This window comes from Euleptes europaea, chromosome 15 (genome assembly GCF_029931775.1).
Source record: "Euleptes europaea isolate rEulEur1 chromosome 15, rEulEur1.hap1, whole genome shotgun sequence".
In the NCBI taxonomy this organism is placed as follows: domain Eukaryota; kingdom Metazoa; phylum Chordata; class Lepidosauria; order Squamata; family Sphaerodactylidae; genus Euleptes; species Euleptes europaea.
In genome coordinates this window covers 20,471,098-20,490,009 of record NC_079326.1, presented here as the reverse complement: position 1 = coordinate 20,490,009, position 18,912 = coordinate 20,471,098, and the positions used below count along the sequence as shown (strand labels likewise).

General features: G+C 44.0%; 1 protein-coding gene across 1 annotated transcript in view; it reads right to left on the bottom strand.

The window, feature by feature from the left end:
• Positions 1 to 18,912, bottom strand: part of THSD7B (thrombospondin type 1 domain containing 7B) — a 466,994-nt gene that overhangs the window by 43,614 nt on the left and 404,468 nt on the right. The window contains exons 15-16 of the mRNA XM_056861246.1: positions 5,599 to 5,732; positions 3,638 to 3,791 (exon numbers count right to left, since the gene is read on the bottom strand). Of these exons, the coding sequence (XP_056717224.1) occupies positions 3,638 to 3,791; positions 5,599 to 5,732 (288 nt within the window). The remainder of the gene's footprint in view (positions 1 to 3,637; positions 3,792 to 5,598; positions 5,733 to 18,912) is intronic.

Sequence of the window (18,912 nt, the reverse complement as noted above, 5' to 3'; positions counted from 1 at the left end):
CTGAATTCTGGCTTCATGTTGGAGGCTCAGGTCTCGTACATGCACAGAGCACCTTTTATCATCTTTGGCTGATTCACCAGCCATAGATGTTCCTCTGAAAGCGCGATCTGACCATGGCGATCCACATAATACACTTTACGCAGGGGTGTCTTAAAAACCTATCCAGAATCTTCAGTTGGTCCCAAATGCAGCATTCAGACTATCGTCAGGGGTCAGATTGTTAATAACTCCTGTGCCGAAAGATCTGCACTAGCTGCCTGTTTGGTTCTTACCTGTAAGGCCCTAAACAGTTTGGAGCCAGGATACCTGAAGGCCTGTCTACTTCTGCACTATCCAGTCCATCAGATAAAACCGTCTCACACCCAGTTCTATGTGCCCCCACCTGCACAGGTGAGACTTGTGGTGACCAGAGACAAAGTAATTTCAGTGGTGGCAACTCACCTTTAGAATGCCCTCTCCGTTGAGGATTACCTGGCACCTACTTTATTGTCCTCTATATGCCAAGCATTACTCTTTACCTGGACTTTTAACTGAAGGGTTCAGTCTTCTAAAGGTCTTTTTTCTGGTCTCATTCTAGCCTGAGGGCCATTTCATGCCTTGTGATTCTACAGCTTGTTTTAACATTGATAATTTGTACGTCTGTTGTTTTTACTGGGTTTTTTTAACTTTGTGAGGGTGGCAGGGCTCTGCAGAGGCGGGATACACATTTTCTAATTAAATAACTACTAACGTGCTCACCTCATGATCATCTCCGAAGGATGACTAATAAGATCTGGTCTAAGGGTCCTGGGTGCACATAAGAGCAATGTACCTTCAAGTCAAAGCTAGGTTCTGATTCTGGTACCGTTCTCGTGCCAATATCCTTTCTTCAGTGTTAGGGAAAGGGAGAGAACAATATACAGAACTATATTTTTTTATCCTACTGGAGACCCAGAGACTATAAACTTTGAAAGCCATAAATGAAAGTACAGAAGGACCTACGATTACTGGAAAACATTTTCCTGAAAGGGATCATACTTCAGTTCTCCTGTCATATTATTGCTTTCTCCCACTGCAATTTAAACTGACCCATATAATATGTGTCTAAGAAAATAAATGAGATTACTAATTTTTATTTTGTTGTCAGGAAAATTTACAAAACTGCCCTGGATCAAATTAGACCACGAAGCTCTATGCTGTCTACCGCCACTAGCAGCAGAATCCTGGGGGGGTTAGCCAGAGAGTGTTCTTTCCCAGTGTTTGAGATGCTTTACTAGGTGATGTCAGGGCCTCAACCTGGGATTTTCTCTGTGCAAGGCAGGTATTCTGCAGCTAACCCACAACCTTCTCGCATAAAAATATAGATAAACATGTGATGCTGCTTTATATTGAGTCAGACCATTGGTCTATCTAGCTCAGTATTGTCTGCTTTGACTGGCAGTGGCTCTCCATGGTCTCAGGCAGAGAAAAGTCATTCCCAGCATCTGCTGTCTCCGATTCTTTGAACAGAGATGCCAGGGATTGAACCTGGAACCTTCAGCATCCACAGTCTGTACTCAACCACTGAGCTGATTTGGACAAATTCCAAATGTTGATCTAAGGTTTAAAAATTCCAAGCAATGCAGCAAAAATCTTCTTGTAGCTAATCTAGTCTCTTGCTTCTGTCATTCATCAAAACTTCAATAGTCCGCTACTTTTTTATGAGAACATAAACATAATTGATATTCATATACGCCTATAAAGGTGCTGTTGATCCACAAGCAGCAGTAGCATTTCTTCTTTCATTCTGTTCATCACTCTATAAATTTACATAATTAAGCAAACTGTTTTCAAACCCTCTCGAATTTACTACGGTAAATGCTAACGTCTGATGCTAACAAGGAGGCCACTCAGATCTAGTACTGGGGTTATCAACTGTTGTAAGCAAGAAAGCCTACAGCTGATACAATAAATCTCAGATAATTATTCCAGGGACTTGTTACACAACTTGCATATTAACTCAGTTTAAGAATGCTTTGATGAATTCAACTGAAGTCAATTAATTACATTTCCAAGTCAGATGAACACAGAGTCAACACATTACAGGTATTGCCATGTTAAATATTCAGTGCTGAAGTAACAGGAGATGATAGCCTTTCAGTTGCCTTTGCATATGGAACAATCAAGTGATGATGTGTGAACACACTGTTGAAACTGGAATTAATATGAAATCTCTAAAGAAAAACGAGGTTCAATTTAATTTGCCAATGCTTATTGAAATAGACAAGGAATACATTCATTCTTAAGGCAAGAATTCCTGGAAAGGTCCTTCAGTACAAAGAAGAAAACTGAGTATTCAACTGGATCACAAATGGTATAAGAAATAATAATATAGAAGACAGCACACTTCAGTGGGAATGGCTGCTGGTGCACAAAGATGAAACACCCATGACCAAATCCCCAGGTAGTAATATGTATTCAAAAGTATACTGAATTTGAGAGTAATCCTTTGTACACACGTGCACAATCCAATCAAAATTAGGCACTTCACAGAGGAATCCTAAACAGAATTAGGAGACAGAGTTACAGCCTTGTGGCCCAAGGGTAAAAAGGGGATTGGTGAAGGAAGAACACATGACACAACAGCAGTGATGGAGTTAAACATAGCCACAGCATATGGCATGGATCCAGGCACTGGGTGACATGCCAGTCTGATGATGGCAACTCACCCAGCCTCCTTGCTGGGGAACTTTTGAGATGTCAGGTATTGAGATTCCACATGGGCACAAGCCAGTGGCCACTGTGTGGTTCTCCTACCACCTGGGAGTGAAATGGACGACAGCCCCCCAAGCTGGACATGTCCTGGAATGGCTCCAACCCAAGATCCGTTAAGGGGATCCCCCAAAAGTGGGGGAGATGGGTGTGCAGGCACGGTCTCCCCCCAAATGGATCCAGTCCAATGGCCAAGCCAGTGGGGAAGCCAGGACCAACTGACCCAAGCTCTGTAACTGAGTGCAGCTATAAAGGGGCTGAGTGGACCAGAGTGAAGACGTCCCAGGGCTGCCCAGAGAGCTTTGCTCACCCCCCCCCAACCAACCAGTGGGAACTGTGATTGGCCAGCTGGAAGGCAATATCACAGGAGCCGGTGCTGGGGCAGAGGCTCCAGCAAACTGCCATGTTGGCTGGGGTGGGGGGGAAGACCCCCCCCCTTTGCTGTGCTCCAGGCCCCCATAACCACAAACGGTCCTCCAGGTGAGCCTGAGAACCATGCGTCTAAGCCCACTGAAGTCAGTACAGTACAGCTCTGCTTAGGATTGCACTTAAGAGTACTACTCATTTCAAACAGTGAAATCTATGGGGATTCAAAATATTTAACTTTGTCTTGGATATTTGAGATCTCTAGATAATTTGTCACATTTTTTGGGGGAAAACATGAAAAAGTAACACAGATTTACCCAAACTCCATTCGCCTTTGAAGAACAGGAAATTGAGATACACATGCATCAACATCCATAAGCAGAATCTTGCCCAGCAAAATTATTTAGGGTGGTTCAGAGCTTAATGTCATCTGGGTCTTTGGTTTTGATCTGGATACGGATTGTGAGGATTCTGTTCGATTCTATGCTGATAAAATATTTTTAAAAAGCAAGGGTTATGAAACATCACAAAACTAGCTTACCTGTGGGCACTGGCTCCAGTGGCCCCATTCTGAAACGACACATTCACTGGGGCAGTAGAGGGTGCACTTTTGAGTGTCAAGAGGAATTTCAGACTGGTTACAAAGCGTGTTGGCTACAGTCTCTCCTCCGCCATCTTCGGTGGTGTTTACACATCTACAGGACAAGAAATGTGGAATCGGTTAAATGCTCCATGCTGAACAAAGCATGAACGACAAACTGAGTACAACCTGTGGCTATTTCTTGTTACCAGCATGAGTTATTTGTAATTCTGTAGCCATGATATGTGCCATTTTGAATTGGATGTCATTGTCAAAGACATGGATCCTAAGTCTTACTTCAGCTTGCCTTGTCCCCTCTTCCGTTGTAGGGTAGTCTTCCACTACAAAACATGTGCATAGACTGCTAACACCTTATGTTTGTGCCACGCCAGATTCTTCCAATGAGCCAAAATGCCTCTATCACCAGAGGAAAGTGCTGCACAGTGGAAGACCGCCTTTGCAAAGGACCAAGATGGGTACAAACAGAAGCAAGTATCCAAGTCAAAAACTGCTTTACCGTTGACGGTCTCTGAATATTTGGCTCATCTTGTGTGATGCAAGATTCCTGTTAACTGAATGATCCCCAGCGCAGAACAGAAACATGCAATGAACGAAGGCACTAAAGCCAACACTATTGCAAGGAAGGGGTATGATTACTACCATTAGAAATACGGGGCTGGATCCAGGGCTTCCATGAATGAAGCAAGCTTGCAGAAGTGAACTTTAATCCCCTTCCTTTTCCTCTGTAGCTCCCTGTGACCCTAATTAACCATTGCTAACAGTCTGGGAACCCTTTAGATGGTATGTCACGTGGCATGGCAGGGCTGCATCAGGAAGGTGGTCCTGGCAGACATTGCCTTTCCTTACTTTTACTTGGGTGGAACTCCAATCAGAGGTGTTTACTCCTAGAAGAGTGAAAGGGAAGCAGAATTCTGCCTGTTCTCCCTGCTTGCTGCAGCTACCGACCACATGCCACCCTGTCTGGGGAGGCCCCTTAGCCCCAGCTGCAGCTTTTCCATGTGGTGCAAATAGTTGAAGAGAGAAGGGGAAATGATAAAAATCACTTCAGTGTACTTTTTCTATTAACAGAAGCATTTAGATCTAAAGAAGATTTTTTTTCCTCTACAGACTAGCATTATTTTTTATAACTGTCTCCTACCGCATGAACTGGATGGACCAATTCCAGAAATCTCATAAACGTTATGTGTGTGTGTGGTTTTTAAAAAATCTGAAACCTAGAGAAGGTCTTGGGAACAAAACAAGACACAGGCCACCTGGTGGAAAGGGCCATCAAGTCACAGCCAACTTATGGTGACCCCATATGGTTTTCAAGGCGGACAGAGGTGATTTTGTCAATGCCTGCCTCTGCATAGCAACCCAGGACTTCTTTGGTGGTCTCCCATCTAAGCACTAACCAGGGCTGACCCTGCTTAGCTTCCAAGGCCTGATGAGTTTGGGTTAGCCTGGGCCATCCAGGTCAGACCTCCATATACTCCTTGTAGAATCATAGAGTTGGAAGGGACCACCAGGGTCATCCAGTCCAACCCCCTACACAATGCAGGAAATTCACAACTACCTCCTCCACACACCACCAGTGACCCCTACTCCATGCCCAGAAGATGGCCAAGGTCCCTCCCTTTCATGAACTGCCTAAGGTCATATAATCAGCATTGCTGACAGATGGGCATCTAGCCTCTGCTTAAAAGCCTCCAGGGAAGGAGCACTTACCACCTCCTGAGGAAGCCTGTTCCACCGAGGAACCTCTCTAACTGTTAGAAAATTCTTCCTAATGTCTAGACAGAAACTCCTGTAGTATTACAAGATTAGCGGTACAGCAATGACACAAAGTTTGTGTGGGGGATACGCTGTCCTAGTTCCTTAAAATCCCTATTTCAAACCCTTCTACTTTTATTTCTACGCACCTGATTTTCCTAGTCTGTATTCCTTCTCCACAATGGAGGGAGTTTTGCTCGCTGTTAATTTCACATGGAGACCAGGGTTCTGTTTCCCAGGAATACTGATTGCATTCGCTGTAACATGGGATTGACTCATACACCTTCAAGGAAAAAAAAATTAAACATGCAAAATTATACATATCAGCTAGCAAATAAAGTATCTCCAAATGGTTTAGCAAGACAACATTAAAAAAAAAAAACCTCTCTCATACACATGCTACTGAGAAGCATTTCGGATTACATTCCTTATAAGCAAGTATATTGTGGCATTTAAATTCATCGGTTCATTATGGTCTAGTCAAAATGTGCAAGCATGCAAAAAAACCCAAAAAACCCTAATACAAAAATCCCCAAATGTAATATGTATGCAACTTCTTAGAAAACTGAAAACAACAACAACCATTCTTTCCAGAAGCCTAAATAAGAATTCTGTTGCAATGTCATTGCTATGGTGGCTCACGCAAAATCCATCTTCTTCTACAATTATACAACAGGCTGCATTTTTAAAAGTTTTCTACGACACTGACAAAAAAATCCTTTCCTTTTTGGATTTCATGTTCCCTTAATACTTAACTTACAATAAGAGAATGAAACATAACCCCCCCCCAAACATTTGTTTCTATGCTCAAGACTCACCGAGAGTCATAATTGGTTTTTCTTTCTTTTTTACCCAAGAACCACTTATTTATAAGAAGTCTCTAAGGGCAAACAGCAGCACTGGCCCATGAACGGTGTTTTCTATACATAGTGTAAAACAACCAAGAAGAAAAGACAAATCCTCACCAGTTTGCCTCCAAATCTAATTTTAAAATGCAATGGTATGTTTAAAAATTGTGACTGAATAAAATTTTCCAGAAAGGATGTAAAGATGTGGCACACACAATGCATGTATTTTGCTTCCTTTTCTCTGAATGTAGACAATACATTCAGGTTGTCTGCCTAGTTATAGGCAAACTGCAGATAGAATCTTCATTGCTACTCAAAGCAAAGCATAATGTATTGAAATCAGGGAGAAAATAAAATGATATTAACACAGTTAGAATGCTGAAAAGTTTCATTCCTAGGTGACTGTCTGGAAAGCATTTAATATGGTGGGGATTGAGGGGGGATGTTACCTTTCCATGGTTGGCCTCATTCTTTGAATGATAAACCTGTGGTTCCTGGACATTTCACATTACATGCTATGATCTCCAGGTTAGGAGTTTTGTATAGGAAAGCCCAACTATGTCATTTTTTGTTGGTTTTAGTTTTCACACACAGTTTGTTGTGAGCATTTTCATCCCATCTATGCTCTTCCGCATTGTCCCATTTTGTTCGCTTCTTTTGCATCTCTTTTACCATATCCCATTTTTTTTATGACGAGGGTTGCCGGCCTCCGGGTGGAGCCTGGAGAGCTCCTAGACTTACAACTGATCTCCGGACAGAGCTCAGTTCCTCTGGAGAAAGTGGCTCCTTTGGAGGGCGGACTCTACGGCTTTTTTATCCCTCCCTTCCTAAAATCCCACCTTCCCCAACCCTCCTCAGATTTCCCAAGCTGGAATAGGCACGCCTAGTTATGTCATTTATATTGCATACCAATTCAACATTTCGATGCAAGGGAATGTATCAGTTGTACTACTGAATTTAATTCTTTAGGTTGGAAAGCAGACAACTGCAGTGATGTCCCAAGCACCAAGAAACAATAAAAGAAACTCCAGCTGAAGCACAGTAGTCATTAAATTTGGTAATTTTGTGAAGGAGGAGATCCTATGATGGAAAGGGAAGAGTGTTGGGCTTTAGGGCTATTGATTCGGTTCGTCCCGAACCGAAAAACAGCCGAATTTCCCCTGATTCGGCGGTTTTTAGTTCGGATGGAACCAAACTCAAAAAAGGCGGGAAAATGGGAAGCCGAATTCAGCGAGTTCTGGGTGTTCGGTGAATAAATTCAGCAAATTCGGGGTTCGGCGCAGCAGCATAACTGTCAGTTAGTAAGCAGCATTCTCCCCCGGCCAATCGGTGGCCAAGCTGGGTCTTCTTTTGGCCAATCAGTCGCGATTGAGTGCATGAGCCCAACTATGTGCATCCTATGTGCATCTCGACAGCGGCAAATCCAAGGCAAAACCTCCCATGCTTAAATGGAACCGTATTGGATTACCCAGTCCTCCAAGTCCCTCCTGATGGAACAGAAGACATCCACAGTAAGACCCCTTTTGGGGCTTTAATCTATAATTTTTTTCCTGTGTGTGTGTGTGTGGGGGGGGAAGCAGAGTCTGTGTGTGTGTGGGGAGGGAGCAGTTTCTGTGGGTGGGGGGGAAGCCAAAGGGGGCTTTTGCCCGTTCTGTCTGGGGTGTGTGTGCCCCCTCGAGTCTCTCTCTCCCTGGTTTGAGGGGGGGAGGCTTCAGTTGTGTGTCCTCAGGTTTTCTCTCATTCATAAGATCGGTTAGGTCTATTTTGATGCTTGCTCAAAAATTGTTTTCAAATTGTGACTTAAAGAATGCATTTGCCTGGTCCCGAGTCCGATGCAAAAAGGGAAATTCCACTACCCTCCTGCTCCTTATGCATAGCTAGCATGCCTCTGTCCCTTTCCATGGTTTGAAAACTCCCAGGCGTCAGGTGTTGCTTTGCATGGTTGCAAACATGTTGGCTTGCATGGTTGTGTTGCTTTGCATGGTTTGCAAACTTCTTCTGTCCCTTTCCATGGTTTGCAAACTCCCAGGCGTTAGGTGTTGCTTTGCATGGTTGCAAACGTGATGGTTTGCATGGTTGTGTTTCTTTGCATGGTTTGCAAACTTCTTTGCACCTGCCCCGCCCTTGCTCCCTGCAGTTCAGCTGTTTGTCGGGGCTGGGAGCTTCGAGTGGGCCTGCTAATTGCAAATGCACATTAAGGAGGGGGACCCCTTTCGGGGCCCATATCTCAGCCCCCGCTGATCCAATCTTTACAAAACTTGGGGGTTATTGCAAAAAGGTCCTTTGAAGCTACGCTGAAAGTTTGGGACCTCTACCCCCAAAAATGCCCCCCCGAGCCGCGGAAAGGTGTGGTCGTGATTTTAATGGCTTTATTCGGCCGAATTTTTCCCCGAACTCCAGACCTCATGCCGAATTGCATGGACCCGAAGCGGGGGAGTTCAGACTTCGGCATTTCCGGAATAAAAACAGGCCAAATTTTGCCGAATCTGAATGTTACCGAATTTTTTTTTTCAACAGCCCTATTGGGCTTAATAGTTTTAGTTCTGATGTCTTCCAGCTACACCACTCAATGATAATTCCACCACAACGACTATGCATTTTTTTCACACTACATCTAAAACTACCGTTTGTCATGTAGGATGTTTTAGCACATGTAGCTGAAAGACAATTCATATATAAAATCTCCTCCAGCATTTTTAACTGAAATACTTGTCATCTGGGTAGCGATGAAGGAGTATCTATTCTTTCTCACCCCTTTGACTGTGATTATGTTGACACATCTCGTTTGATAGGAAACTGCAGGTCTACTTTTCCAACTGGTGTATCCCAAATGATGGGCATGTTTAAAATGGAGCAGTGATATGCCACTTCAGTTCAGCTGGCTTCTCACAAACTATACTCATAATATTGTTGAAGGCTTTCACGGTCAGACTTCATTGGTTCTTGGAGGTTATCCGGGCTGTGTAACCGTGGTCTTGGTATTTTCTTTCCTGATGTTTCGCCAGCAGCTGTGGCAGGCATCTTCAGAGGAGTAACACTGAAGGACAGTGTCTCTCAGTGTCAAGTGTGTAGGAAGAGTAATATATAGTCAGAAGGGGGTTGGGTTTGAGCTGAGTCATTGTCCTGCAAAGTATTAAAGGTAATGTGCAAATTACAGGACAATGATTTGCACATTACCTTTAATACTTTGCAGGACAATGACTCAGCTCAAACCCAACCCCCTTCTGACTATATATTACTCTTCCTACACACTTGACACTGAGAGACACTGTCCTTCAGTGTTACTCCTCTGAAGATGCCTGCCACAGCTGCTGGCGAAACATCAGGAAAGAAAATACCAAGACCACGGTTACACAGCCCGGATAACCTCCAAGAACCAATATACTCATAATGCTCTGTAGACCGGGTGGCTGAATGTAGAAACTGTAAAGAGAGGTATACAAGCACACTTGTTTGCATGTGTTCCAGTGTGTGCTCGCTGTGTTTACTCTGTAGCCAGAGCAAGGAGATGGAAATGATTTTAAGGTCCTGCAAATTCAGATGCGCTCTTCCACTTTTACTACATGGTTCTACAAAGAAGAGGTAGGAAGAAATACATTCGTGCCTGCCAAGTTCTGCCCTAGGGAATTGTAGCACAGAGAAATTATTTTCTAGCAATGTATAAACCCTGAAGAGTATAAACCAAAGGAGGGGGAGATGTCTATCCTGTATGTGTGAGGGAGGAACAATGTGTATGTAGTTCCATAGTATTTTGCCAAGGGGAGCTTTCCGTCTAACATGAAAAGCAGCTGCGTGGGCTTCAGGTTGGGGGGGCAGTTATCCCTCTCCTTAGAAGGTACTCTTATCCCTAAGGGCAATATTGGGAACCTTAACCTGAAGGCAACTAATTTTCATGGTAAAAGAAAGCATGTGGTGAGAAATAAACACATCATCACATGTAATAAGTAGTTCTTCCCCACATATTTGTTAGGAGCAATGTCATAGTGTCATATTATTGGTTTCCCCAATTTCAAACTTCTCTGTGTGGCAGAAAGATGTGCGATCTAATTTTTAAAACAACTGATTTCAAGCCAAGTATTTTTTACAGCATATAGAGAAATGAAGTTAATATTAGGCTTGAGTATCTGCAGCTTCAAGTCACATCCTGCTAGTTAGGTGTGAGCAGGGAGCTGATCATTTGGCAAACAGTTCAGATACATCTTGATTGTCTGGATGCCTCTGCTTTGCATGATCACATAGTTTTGTCACAGACATTGTCCTCCCATCCATCTGCTGCCTCTTCCTCATTCAATGTTTATAAAGTACACAGTAACATTTTTGAGATGAGACTAACTACTTAGGTGTCTCTGTGTGCCTCTGATAGGAGCCCATGAAATCAGCTTATCTGGTGATCGGTTCTTCCAAACACTTTTCAAATTAATGCTGCTGACTGCGCAGTCACAAAAAAGCAGGCAGTACAAGCTAGCCAATGTTGCTCATTGGAGGGATGCATCTCATTGTGCAGGTACAAAAAGAGGACAAACTGAGTGATTCCATGCTTTACAAGTTCAACCCTTTAATGATCTGACTATCATACTGAAGAATATGTGTGTCTGTTCTGTCAATCAAATAGGGGGGGGGTTACCGCACTTTGCATTCCCAGCGATGTATTAAGAGTTTGAAAATGTTATAAAAAACATCGCTTTAAAAGGGTTTTTGGATACCACGGCTTATAAATGGTTGGAAGACGTCTTCAAAGCTAAAGGGGCCAAACGAAGTGCGAACAGTATTTTTTATAACGTTTTCAAACTCTTAATACATCGGTGGGAATACATAGGAAGTGCGAACAGTATTTTTTATAACATTTTCAAACACTTAATACATTGCTGGGAATACAAGTGCGGCAATCCCCAGGTTTAGTTTGTAAACTGGGCAAAAGCACCTTCAAGTGCTCTTTCTCTGCATGTTATCTTGGCCCACGTGGAGTTGGGCGCACACATTCACCAAGATACTGTGTATTTGTACCCTAAATTTTTACTACAAAGTTAGAAGCAGCTCCCTTTGGCTTTTTATCTCATGTTCTCTGGTGCTAGTCATTTCTGTTATCCACCTCAGACTGAATGATGTTGGGAAGCGGATTTATTTCCTGCTTCCCCACAGCATTATTGTGTGTTTGTGTACCTTCTGAGGTCTGCCTGCCTGTTCTATGATCTTTCTCAAACCAGATTTGCTCCAAAGTTTTGGGAAAGATCACAGGAAGGCTTGGATGGCTATTGCGTGGGTGGGAAAATCCAGATTTTCTCATGTACATGGCAGCCATTTCCCCTGATGCTGTCCCCATGGCAGCTGTGTCTTCCCCCTTCTACCAGGGGGCTTTAATTTTTTTTTTTAAATCAGTACCAGAACATTATCATATCAATATACTGGTGTAACAATAGGTGTAATAGGTTGTGGGAATACTCAGCTTTCAGTTTTTTGGAAAAAGCAAGACTCTACTTCCGTCTCTTTTTAACAGATAAGGGGAAATGCATATCTTTTACAATGGAAGAGGCTAGTGACTTACTTAAAAAAAATAAAACCTGGGAATTCAGAGAACCTGCTACACCTAATGTTATAACGGTATATATTCTATACAATATTCTAGTGCAAAAGCCCCAGGGGAGAGAGAGTGACCACTCCCATAATACTAGAACACGAGGTCATCTGTTGAAGCTGGAAGTTGACAGATTCAAAACAGATAAAAGGAAGTATTTTTTCACACAACGCATAGTTAAATTGTGGAACTCCCTGCCCCGGGAGGTGGTGATGGCTGCCAACTTGGAAGGCTTTAAGAGGGGAGTGGACATATTCAAGGAAGAAAGGGGTATTCATGGCTATTAGTAAAAATGGATACTAGTCATGTTGCGTACCTATTCTGTCTAGTATCAGAGGAGCATGCCTATTATCTTGGGTGCGGTGGAACACTGGCAGGATGGTGCTGCTGCAGTCGTCTTGTTAGTGGCTTCCTAGAGGCACCTGGTTGGCCCCTGTGTGAACAGACTGCTGGACTTGATGGGCCTTGGTCTGATCCAGCAGGGCCTTTCTTATGTTCTTATGTTCACTGCTACGGGAAATGGGTCAGCAAAACTGCAGGAAAATCTACCATTTGGAAGCCCCATTGTCACTGTGCTTCATCTGCAACCGCACCAGCAATGGGGAAATCATACCACAAGCCGCTCCCTGTGTGGAAATCACCGCTGCCAAATTGTAACTGTGACCCTGAGAAGGCTTGTAATTTCTTTTTCTTTTCTTTATTGTTCTGTTTTTATTTTAAAAACATATGACTAGTACCCACGAGCAGGGGTCCCCCGACACCTTTTCTGGTGCCCACTAAGTGTTTTTAGGAAGTGGATGGAACCAGGTAGGGCTTTTGCCCAGCAAGGCTTCTTATTGTCTATTGGAGATTTGATTGACTGTGTCCATTATCAGCTAAGCAAGGCCCATGAGGTCTTCACCTTCTAAACTGCTCCTTTTCTTTTGACAACATGCCAAACAATAAAACATCAACTGATGAAGAGATGATGTGCCTGTTAAGGAGACACCACATAAATTCACCCCAAACACCGTGACTGGATGCAGCACAGTATCAGTTCAAGGCTAAAGCGTTTGCCGCACTCTCATCGTCTTGACAATGCTTAACAGCTGCAAAACATAGATTTGTTATTGATGGCAAATGGGAGAGCCTGACTTAGGGTGAAAATAATGTAACACTTGTAGTATGGAAGTAGCTTGAGCAAACATTTGCTGCCCTGTGCCTGACAGAGTGAAGAAATGAATAGCATGTAGAGGATTGTGTAGCATGTAGAGGCTATATGAGAAGACGAAAGATATGGTGCCAGTGATATGACATCCCACATACAGGGAAGAACAGCGAGACAACTAGCATGTCTTACTTCTTTATGTCTTCCCTCTGACTAAAGGAATCTTTGGAGTCTCACTCCCCGGGCAAACAATTCTGGTTAATGCTAGATTGGTTTCCCATAAAAATAATCACTTAGGATTTAAGCCTGTTTGAAAATAGTGGACCTGTAGTTTATAACTCAGACAGACATAGGGCGAAAATGCATGGTCACTTTAGCCTCCTTTATTCCCTGTTTCAGCCAGGATTCAGCCGGGATTGAATGCTTGTTTGGCGAAACGCATGCGTTCGATCCTGGCTGAAACAGGGAATAAAGGAGGCTAAAGCGACCATGCATTTTTGTCCATAGTGGTTAGAGTGTCAGAGTAGGATCTGGGAGTCCCAGGTTTGAATTCCCACTCTGCCATGTAAGCTTGCTGGGTGATCTTGGCCCAGTCATTCTCTGTCAGGATACCCCAAGGGCCCTTTGAGAGCTCTTATCCGGCCCATGAGCCAGCTGAGGCAGCCACCACAACCACCACCCCAGATCTGGGCTGGTGAGGTATGGCCCGGCCCAACCGACATTTATGTCATATCTGGCCATTGTAACAATGAGTTCGACACCCCCAGCCTACCCTATCTCACAGAGTGGTTGTGGTGGTGATAAAGGGGAGAACTGGAGAACAATGTTGTAATCCACTTTGTGTCCTCACTTGGGAGAAAACTGGGATAGAAATATCTAAATAAATATAAATCTGGTTGGATGAGGTAGCAGGCCATGTGCTAGAACACCTTCTCAAGTATGCAGCCCTGAATCAGCAGAGTAGCTGTAATCCACAGATACTCATACGGCAACCTCTCAGACAAGAGTATGCACCTAGTGTGGGATCCTAAAGGAATTCTGTTAGTGTACCACTCACCCAGCTGCCTTACAAAGACTTCCTAGCTGAACTCAACAAGGAGATCCTACAGGTAGATTTGAAGACTCTTAAACTAGTTCTGGTAGTTTGGGGCAACTCAGAATTTCATGGCTGCCATGATAACTCTGGAGCTCTTCCAACAGAGGTGTCTGTGGTTTCGCTTTATTTGGGATTCTGTTTAGGAAGGAGATCTGTGGATGGGTACAATGGTCACAGAGTGGTAACAGTCATTACCTGGTGAGGTGTGGATTTTCTGTTACTCTTAACTTCTGCAGAGGTAGGAAGTCTTTTAAAATGGTCTGCCCCTCACAGCCTACAGGATTTCCAGAATGCACTAAAGAGATATTAGACAAACTCACAGGCTTTTCAGTTGATGACCTATATCATATCTAGAATAGGGAATTGATTTTGGCAGTCGACACAGGCTTTCTTCCACCAGAGAAATGAGGTAGTTCTTTTATATTCCAAGGAACTACCAAAATGAAGGGAGGGGGATAATCATTTGAATATATGTGGTGAAAAATTCAGAACGAGACTGATTGAAAAGGCTTAGGTCCAGCTGAAGAACTATGCTGTGCTCATGTTGGTGGTAAAGAATCGGGGTGTGCACCGAATCCCCCCCCCCTATTTTTTGGGTTTGGGTTTATTGAACCTTAAAATTTTCGGGTTAATAAACCTGAATCCAATAAATGCCGAAAAACTGGCACAGATAGGAAGGCGGGGGGTGGTCTCTCTTCACTGCTGCCAGTAGCAAAAGGAATGCTCCCATGCCTTCCTATTCAAGAAGTTTGCCACCTCGGGCCTGAGGCAGCTTGAGGCCTTCATAGGAGTCCCTAGCTGCATGGAAGGCTGTCCTGGGAAGCCACGCAGGGTGACATTCATTTAGATCCCAGCTGCCAAGCCTTGGTAGCATGGATCTTAATGACCCCGCCACCGATCGCCTTCCCAGGATGTCTGGGAAGGCGAGTGGGAGAGCTTCATGTAGGTCCACGCTGCCAAGGCTGGCAGCATGGAACTAAAGCAATTCCATGCCGCCCCAATTCGTGGGGCTCCTAGGAATGAGGGCAGCATGGAATTGCTTTAGATCTGTGCTGCAGGCTTTCTCCAGCCCTGGATAAGGCCTGCAACACAGATCTAAAGGGGAATAGTCGAACCCGAAAAACCCAAATACCTATTCAGGTTATTCAGGAAGTGGCTATCTGGCTTTCCGAGATTCCCCTTTTCCCTATTTGGCTGAAATTAAATCTGAGAAATCTTATTTCAGGTTCATTTTCAGCTTACTGGCAAACCACCCCGCAAACAAAGTCTGCCTTGGAAAAGTCGGGATGTGATGTCGCCCCATGGGTCAGGAATGTCCTGGTGCTTGCACAGGGGACCTTTACCTTTTTAAAGCTGATATGCTCAGTCCTAGTAAAGAAATCTTATCTCTCCACTTCCATTGCATTTGCTAAGTGCTGTCTAGCAAAGCTTATTACATTTATATCCTGCTTTTGAACCAGAATCCCCAAGGAGGCTCATAGCATTTATAAAATACAACAGTTATACAGCCCCCCTCCCTTGCTGCAAATCAGATTAAACCATCATCAGCCAATTTCAAATTATTTAACAGGTATTCTGGAGACAAAATGCTTTCGTCTGTCTGATTTGTACAGATCCTAGTTGCTTAGTTGAGTTTCAGTTGATTGTACCTGAGGATGCCGATGAAGCACTTGGTGAGATTGTACTTCCAAGTGCCTCTCCATCCCTATACTTCTTGTCTGGTTGTAATCAGCTACAGGGCTTTCTTTAACCTGCTGTCACGATCTGTGTGTACCGAGAGAGAGAGACTGCTTTCCAAAATGTTTGATTGGAGTTTTAATTTTTCTTCTTAGTCCCTTTTTCAAGTTAACAACCAAGTAACAGAGATTTATTAAACACTGTATAACGGTTGGACTTGGAGGGGAAATGGTAGGTAGGGAAGGTACAGAAACTCAGCTAGTAAATAAGTTTTACTACAGAGAAGGCATAGATCATAGATGGCTTAGTTAGAACAGAATTACAATTCTTAAATTAAGTTCTCAAATTCAGTACACAGAACTTCCTATAGATGTTCCTATTCCGACTCTGCTGCCTAGCTAACAGGGAAGTATGGAGATTATACAATCTCTCTCCCCCCAGAGAAAAAAGAAGCATGGAGATTGTTCCTCAAATCTCTCTTCCAGTTCTCTCTGTAGATCTACCCCACTTTTGTGGCAGTAATCCCTTAACAAAACCCCGTATCTGGAATATCTCCTTCCCAGAGCCTATTCTCTTTCAGTGACCTGAGACAGGGTCCCTTTCCTCCCAATCTCTGCCTGTCACTCCACAGGAGTTGTTTCACAACCGCTTAGGCAAATCTGAACCCTCAGGTTCCCAGAGTCAAAACAGCTACTGAACACGCAGGTTACCCAAAACAGACTCTCCCTTTTTCAGAAAAGAGAGAGGGAGCTCCCTACTCCACCCATTCCCTGCCAATTCCCCCCCCCAGCTTCTCTCAAAGATTAACTCTTTGTTCGTCACACCTGCATATTTCGGGATCAATAAAACTGTTAGGACAGGATATTTACCACCTGCCCTGAATAGGGCTGTGGTTTGATCCTTGCTGTAAAACAATCACTGGACCGTGTGGACACCCAGGTGTCCTTGCCCCAAGTTTAGTATGCTATTTGTTACATTTGAGATGTGCCCAGCTAAGATGTCTTCACGGACTACAGCTTTTTCAGATGAGCATTGTTTTTCTAAAACAGACAAATTAAATTATGTAAATGGATAAGAGCCAGGAGCCAGACATGGATGTGTGCATATCCTATGCAACTTATCCTCCCTGCAAAGTTTGTTCTCCCACAAGATGCAACCAGAATCCATAAATTGCCCTTTGAACTCCCTGTATTTCATAAAGTAGTTTACAGGATAGGTGATATTGAAAATGTACTTTTCATTATGCAGTATTTCCACCTTTCGAATGGTTTTCATACTTAAAATTGCAATCTGGCATCACTTATGGAAATACACAAGAGAGGCAGAGTGGAGAGCAGAACCTGGGTTCCCCAGATCCTAGTCCAACACTTTAACCACTACACCCTTTTGGCTTCATTTATACCCTGCCTTTTCTCACAAAGGGGACAAAAAGCAGCTAACGTCTTTTTTCTTTCCTCCATTTTATCTTCACAACAACCCTGAAAGGTAGATTAGGCTGAAAATGTGTAACTGGTCCAAGATCACCCAGTGAACTTCCATAGCAGAATCATGATTCAAACTTGGGTGTCCCAGATCCTAGTCTGAAACACTAACTGCTATACCATACTGGTATTTCAAGGAATGGTGGCTGTTAAACAGCAGCAAGAAGTCAGTCCTGGGTAAATCATGAAGGTTACACGGTAGTTGCCTGGTAGTTGCTGCCGATGAATCCACCCTTCAAAGACCAAAACATTCCTTGAAGGAGCCCAGTCTGCTCCCCCTGCTTTTTGCTGGGAGAAACCATGGTGAGAATTACAGATATTGACAAGCGGGGACCTGCAAGAAACTTGCGGGAGCAGCTATCCCATTTCCCCCACTTCTGCTTCCTTCCCTCTCCCCCAACTTCTCCCAGTCTCTCACTCTTTCTTCCTCCTGCCGCCCCTTTTCTTAGCCTCTCTCTCCTCCATGCATGTCGTTTTCTCTTTCTTTCTGCCCCCACCCCATCACTGTTTCTCTCTCTTTCTGCCGGCCAGCCCCGTCACTCTCTCTTTCTGCCCCCGTCACCCTACTGACCGTTCACCTGCTTCCTCTCCCACTCCCACAGCAGTAGCAGTGGTGGTGGCACTCCCAGCTGGCCACCTGCTTCCTCCCCCACACAGCTGCAGTGACAACAGTGGCTCTCCTGCAATCACAACAGATCCCGCAACTACAGGGATCAGTTCCCCTTAGGGTTGCCAGTTCCAGGCTGGGAAATTCCTGGAGGTTTGGGGGTAAAGCCTCGGGAGGGTGAGGTATGGGGAAGGAAGCAGCCACAGCAGGGTATAATGGCCTAGACTCCCCCCCAAAAGCAGTCATTTTCAGTTGCATTTTCAGTTGCATTTCAGTTGCATTTTCAGTTGCATTTCAGTTGCATTTTCAGTTGCATTTCAGTTGCATTTTCAGTTGCATTTCTGGGTGATTTCTAGCCCTCACCGGGTGGCTGGCAAGCCTAATGCCATGGAGGAAGTTGCTGCTTTGGAGGGTGCAGTTTATGCCATTATATTTAGCTGAGGCCTCTCTCTTCCCCAAACACTGCCCTCCTCAGACTTCACAAAATCTCCAGGTATTTCCCAACCTGGAGCTGGTAACCCTAGCCAAGCTTGGCCAGAATGAGTCCTCCCTCAAATGCCAAAATAGGCCTGGAAAGGGTCCTGCTCCTCCCCCTGTCTTTATTCACAGAAACTGAAGCCTGGAATGCTGTGGTTGCCTGGCAACAGCCACTGAGGGAATCAATCACTTAAAGCTACAGCCACTCCTTTTATCATTTTTGTGTTTTTAAAATCCCCCTCCAATGTTTATTTTTTTTATTTTTTAGATTTCAGGTTTTTCTGCAAATCTGGGACCCTTTTCAGGTTTGTAGAACGATCTGTCTTACCCATTCACAGCTCCAGTCACTGGACTGAAGTATCCAAAGACCAGACTTTGTTATTAGAATGTAAGATGATATTGCATGAAGCTAAATTTTATTGATTCAGACCACTGGTCCATTCAGGCTAGTGTTATCTATTCTGTAAAGTGGCTTCAGGAAGAAGTCTCTCCCAGCCTGTGATATCTGAGATCCTTTAAAGTGGAGGAGCCAGGGATTGAACTTGGGACTTTCTAGAT